The sequence below is a fragment of the Lissotriton vulgaris genome, chromosome 9 (genome assembly GCF_964263255.1).
Source record: "Lissotriton vulgaris chromosome 9, aLisVul1.2, whole genome shotgun sequence".
NCBI classification, from domain to species: domain Eukaryota; kingdom Metazoa; phylum Chordata; class Amphibia; order Caudata; family Salamandridae; genus Lissotriton; species Lissotriton vulgaris.
The window spans coordinates 654,563,935-654,569,934 of record NC_141697.1 but is presented as its reverse complement, the minus strand read 5'-3'; the positions used below and the strand labels follow the sequence as shown (position 1 = coordinate 654,569,934).

The 6,000-nt window shown below is 48.0% G+C and overlaps 1 protein-coding gene across 1 annotated transcript in view; it reads right to left on the bottom strand.

Moving 5' to 3' along the window:
- Window positions 1–588: 588 nt before the first annotated feature.
- Window positions 589–6,000, bottom strand: part of LOC147692051 (ephrin type-A receptor 7-like) — a 228,622-nt gene continuing 223,210 nt past the window's right edge. The window contains exon 15 of the mRNA XM_086938359.1: window positions 589–2,679. Coding sequence (XP_086794485.1) covers window positions 2,442–2,679 — 238 coding nt within the window. The 3' untranslated portion in view covers window positions 589–2,441. The remainder of the gene's footprint in view (window positions 2,680–6,000) is intronic.

Below are 6,000 nucleotides of genomic sequence, written 5' to 3'. Positions count from 1 at the left end.
TAGGTTTACTTTGAATGTGTTAAGTGTATCAACATCCCACTTCAAGTAATCCATGCTTTCGAGCTTTGTGTCTGTCTTGCTTGGAGCGTGTGTGTTACTAAGCTGCCACCTCCATCTCATCCCTGACTCAACAGGAGTCTTGCTAGTTTTACCACAATAGTGTGTAATAACATGTATGCTTTTTTATGCGCTTTTATGATTGTAAATGTGTTTGTATTTATATAGCGCACTTCTACCCTGAGGTCTCGTAGCGCTGTATTCATACTGCTGTGGAACCCTTCCTGGCTTTCCTGTGAAATGTCCACTCCTGGGCACCCCAAGGTGAAGCCAGGCATCCAAGAGCTGCTGGGGCCGTTGTGGAGATTAAGCAAGCTATTGCCCAGAGTCACAGAGTGGGACGCATGATTAGACTAGGCACCGAGGAGAGAATTATCAGGTCTGGGGAGATTGAGTCCAAGAGCCACCAAGGCGGGAATTGAACCCTGGTCCGGGCCAGAACTCTGCATCAGGGTCTGCCACTCTAACCATTGAGCCACGCTTCTCCACATTGTATGAAATTGCATTCAAATAAAGCTGTTTCTGATCTGATTCTGACCACAATAGTCTTTTATTTAGGTAATGTTTTTTATCCAAAGTACTTTTTTACATAGAATATTGTATACAATTATTATTACTCAATCAAAAAAATTCACTCATTTCATAGATGTTAAAAGGATGAAAGTTTGAGTTGACTGTGATGGAATTCAAACGTGTGACCTGCAGATCTTACAAGGATCTCAACAGTGAAAACTCAACTCACCCAGCAATCTTACTAGCACAGAACTCGTGAGGCACTCACTGGGTCTACTTGACTGTGAGTAGGAGGTCTCGGCTGAATGCAAAAAGAAGTTTACAGATCTTCCCATACACAGAGCTCAGGAGGCACTCACTGGGTGTACTTGACTGTGAGTAGGAGGTCTCGGCTGAGTACACCAAGATGTTTACGGATCTTCCCATACATAGTGGGAGATAGAAACTTGCACTGCTGTTGCACCGTGTGTGTGTGTGTGTGTGTGTGGTGATAGCTTGCACTTCCGCTGCTGAGCATGCAAAACTTCTGTGCGAAAGCATGCAAAGCTGCTATCCGTTTCTTACTGGTTCTTACTGTTAGGAAAGCTTGCACTGCCTGTGTCCTGTTGATGTCCATGCGGTCTCATATGTATAAAGAAGTCTTGACCAGGGGCGGCTCCTCCGCTAAGCCAGGGGAGCATCACCCCACTGCTTTAAAGCAGTGCAAAGTAAAACTAAAATGATAATAATGGAACGTCTGTTGTTATCATTTTATTTTTAGTATTGCAGTTGCACAGCTGTGCAGCTAGGTTGTTGGGGCGGACCGACATCCCCTGATGTCGAGGACGGGGGAGGAAGGGTGGCTGCACCTTAAGTGTGCACGAGGGTTTGGTCGACCATCTCGGGCTTGGTCTTGACCACTGCTACCCATGCTGTAGGTGTGCTGTGTCCAGAGATCATGTGCATCACTGCACCATTTCTGTGTATGAAAGAAGCTTGCACTGCTGGATCTATTTTGTATGCATACAGGAAGTATGTATTGCTGCTGCCTGTGCGGCGCCATTTTTATGTACGAGAGATGTTCGTACTCCTGCATCAGGCCACCTACTCTGTGATCAAGGTGAAAGCTTGCACACCTGATGCCGCAGGTGGATACCACTAGTGTGTTTTTTTGTATATGACATGCACATTATTGGTGGCTGTGATATGCCACAACAGTGCATGAGAGCTTCCACTGGCGCACCTGTTTTGTATCTGTGGTGGAAGCCTTTATTTCTGGCGCCTGTCATGTATTATTTTGACTTGTGAAAGAAGCTTGCACTGCTTCTGCTGTTCCACATGTGTTCCTTGTGAGTGGGGTGAAAGCTTGCACGGATCGTCTGCATGCTTTTCTTTTCTGCGTGTAAGGAAAGTCTACACTCCTTATGCTCATCTTCAACCAGTTTGGCTGAGCTCTGCCTGTACTGTGGGTCAGGAAAGCCTGCATTGTGCCTTCCTGTGTTAATCCATTTTTTTTATATGAGAGAAGCTTGCACTGCTTTTTGCTGGTGCTGCATCTGTTCTGAATTTTTTTTAAAGCTAGCTCTGTTGTTATCTGTTCTCTGCCTGTTGTGTGTATGTGGGGGGAAGCTTGCGCTGTTGCTTAGGCTGTACTGTTCAATGTAGTAAGTTTGCAGACTTTACCTCTTTTCTCAGTCCCCCGTATTGGAGTAAGGGCTCGTCTGTAGGCCTTCTAGCGCACATCCGTAATCGGAGCATTATTCCACTTATAAAAAGATATTAGTAAAAGCAGAAAATGAGGCAGCGTGATTTGGCATTTGGAACTACTATGTCCTCGGAGATGTCAGTCAGTGACACTGGTCATCACTTCAGGTATGAGGTAGCTGACGTCATCACGTCGGCGCTGGGAAATAAACGTTAGCCTGGCGGACTCCATCGTCGGATGTTTCCGTGTATCCACAGGCCCCCAGCTGCATGAGGCTGCCATTAATGTAGAGGCTGTCGTCATCGCAGCCGCCCACGACGTCCAATGGCAGAGAGGTCTCAAGAGTCTGAAGGGTGCCATGAAGGTCAGAAAAGGTCGGGCGGTGCTCTGGACACTCATGCCAGCAGCGGCACATGGCGTCATACCTGGAGCAGGCAAAGAATGCACAGAACATAGAAAAAGAAAGAAACGGAGGTAAGTCCTGGTACATAATACTTCTGCAGAATTTACCACACTACACAGCCATGGCAGTTTGGATTTAAAAAAAAATAATGCAGTCAAAAACCCTTACTGAATAACATCATGGCAAACATAAGCACGTTTAACACTTTTAGGGTGCAGGAACAGATTGTATAATGGTGAATCAGGAGACAAAAAGGAATTGGGCACCATGTGAGTATGGAGTTATTCGATAAAAAAAGCCAATGTGGATTGGCCGAAAGACTGGAGCAGTTGACCGTGAAGCTGGGGAACCAGGGTCGAGTCTCGGCAGGGACGCTAAACATCCTGTGATTCTGGGCAAATCACTTAATCTCCCAGTCTCTAACAAAATGCATGTGTCTCTGTAATGCAACTGGTGCTCATGTGAAGCACTCTGTTAAGTTCGGGTCAAGTTTACTATACCTTATTTTGGTTTCTTTTAGTTCTGGTACAGACTGTGTCACACTGATACTTCATTGACTTTTCCGCAGCCCTCCCCAACTTTTCAGAAGTAATGGCCTACCAGTAGTCCACACTCCCTTCCCGCAGTCCAGTTGTATTTGAATATAGTATATATATATATATATATGTGAACAAGGGCTGTTTAGCTCAAAACGCGTCATGTCTGGTTACTCACAGAATAATCTGGAACAATAAATCTTTTTCCTGAAAGCTGTGGTCTGTCTCCTGCTTCGCCGTTCCTGCTGGTTCGGAGGCGGTTCTTCAGGAGTGACTGTCGATATGTATATATATATATATATATATATATATATATATATATATATATATATATATTTTTTTTTATTATTATTATTTTTATTTTTATTTTGTATACACGTTTCACCCCATGGAAAAAAATATTGCACAGAAACCAAAATTAGACTTCTCTATCAGCTAGTCGATTTAATTATAGCTCTGTGTGTAGGCCTGCCTTGACAACAATTCTTACACCTCTTTAGTTATTCTCTCTGTTGAAGTGGAAAGGTATTTAACAAAAAAGCGCACAACCATCGACTATAATTAGGGAAATAGAAAATATGGATTCCAAGAAACATCAACATGCGCCCTTGTTGCACGTTTATCTAAGATTTTAACTCCAAAATGAAGGCGGAAGCTGGTAAAATGTAAGTGTTCGAGTTTACAACTACTTTTTGGATTCAAAGCAAAATCTCCGAAGCCAAAAGACCTGGGGCCTCATTTATGAGAAATGACGTATCGCTGCGTGAAAGCAGCGATGCGTCACTTCTCAGTGCGCACTCCTTGTGACATTCCTGATGCGTCATATTTAATGTATGACGCATCATGTCACAAGGAGTTACAGATACGTCAGTATTTCTGACGTATCTGGAAGTGCAAAAGTGACGCAATGCTGGAGTGTGTCACAAAAGTGACGCAACTCCAGCAATGCGTTCTTTCACATGGGGCAAGCCTCATGTGAAAGGGCCTACGTCAGTCTTACGCCTGCTGTGAGGCAGGCGCAAGATTTTGACGCAACGGCGTCCTAAAAGTGACACAGTGAAATCTCAAAAATTTCACTGCATCACTTCTAAGGCCCTTCCTTGTGTCAATACACCCCCATTGCATACATTATACCTGGCGCAGGTATAATGTGGCACAGGGGTTTATAAAGTGACGCATCTACCTAGATGCGTCACTTTGTAAATATGGCGCAACAAGGCGCATTTTTTACGCCACTGGTGCGTCACAAAAAGTGACGCACCGGCAGCGTAAAAGTGAGGCACAGCTTCATAAATGAGGCCCCTGGTGTTGGCAGATTTAGTGGAACGGACTTTGCACATGAAGTGTGCAAATTAGCAATGGACTAGTGTTTTGTGAATCATAATCACCATTACAACATGCTGGTTCCGGATCCTCGTGTTGCTGTTGTAATTGCGGCTCAGGAATGCGCACATAGCTCTCTTGATTAACAAAAGCCTTCCTTTTTTCGTGCTGATGTACTGCTCGTCCCACTGGAAGAATTTGAGTTTTTTTATTGCTGAACATTGAAACTGGTGCAGAACCGGTTTGGGGAGGTTCTCCTTTGAAGTGTCCTTCTCTGGCTGCTCTCTAGATACAGGCATTCTGCAGTGATACCCCTCACTGCCTGGAACACTCACAACATAGTCACAAAGAGGTGTGAGGTTTTGCACTGACATCAGCCCAATTGAAGATGTGATCAAGGAGCATTAAAGGTTGGACCTCGAAGATGGCGGGCTGAGAGGACGCTCTTGCCGTGAGCTCCCGAGCCCTTGGAAACCCTGCACCGTCTTACGCCGCTGATCTCCCCCGGATCGAGCGGGAAACACGTCCAGTGCACTCCACGGTGTTGTGGAGCGGTCCGCAACCCCCAATTTCCTTGCTGCAGCGGCGGTGCTGCAACGGAGCCGGCCCACGGCGAGAGCAGTCTTAGAAGTCGCCGAGAGGCTGAAGAACCATCGATCGCAGGCCTCTAGAGGTCCGGAGAGGAGGCCTCGAAGCACAGAGAGGTCCGGTGGCTTGCGGGTGCTACGACAGCGAGACCCCGGCGTGGCCTTGACGCGGCCATCCCCTGCGGAGCGAGGCCGCATTAGCGGAGAGCAGAGGGGCGGAGCCGGCAGGAAGCAGCTACGCAAACCCGGGGATCAGGTAGGCCGCGAGGCCTGTGCTGTAGGGCCCAGCCCCGAGCCCCGCCCTGCACCCCTGCCGGGTGACTCCGGACTACCGAACGCTCCGAAACACCCCCGCTGCCTGCAGGACCTGCCCTTCCCCGGTCCCTACCACTGAGCAATCTACTTGCAAGTTGCAGTCGAGCGGGCCCGGACGCCGGATCGTGGACTGGGGGGTCCCTCACCTTCCCCATGTGGAACTTTGGCCGAATGCCAGAGGAACGAAGAAGGGAGACCGGACCTTACCCGACATGCTGGGCAGAGGCGCCCCGAGACAAGACAGGAACCAGCCAGCCCCGAGCCCCCCGACCAGCTCTCGGGGTGCGGAAGGCGGGGAGCCTCCGGTAACTAGGTCCTTTCTGGAGTCGCTGTTCAGCTCTTTGAGGGAGGATTTTCAAGCCTTAAAACAGGAGGTGGCCGGGGAGGTTCGAGAAGTTCGGCGAGAGGTTGACTCCCTGGGTGAGAGAGTGAACACGGTGGAGGCGGCTGGCCACTCCAGAGATGAAGAAATCACGCACCTACAGCAAGAGGTCCTGAGACAGAGATCAACAGATCGACCTACAGGCCCATGCCGAGGACCTTGAAAACAGGTCTAGGCGCAACAACATCCGGGTCCGAGGC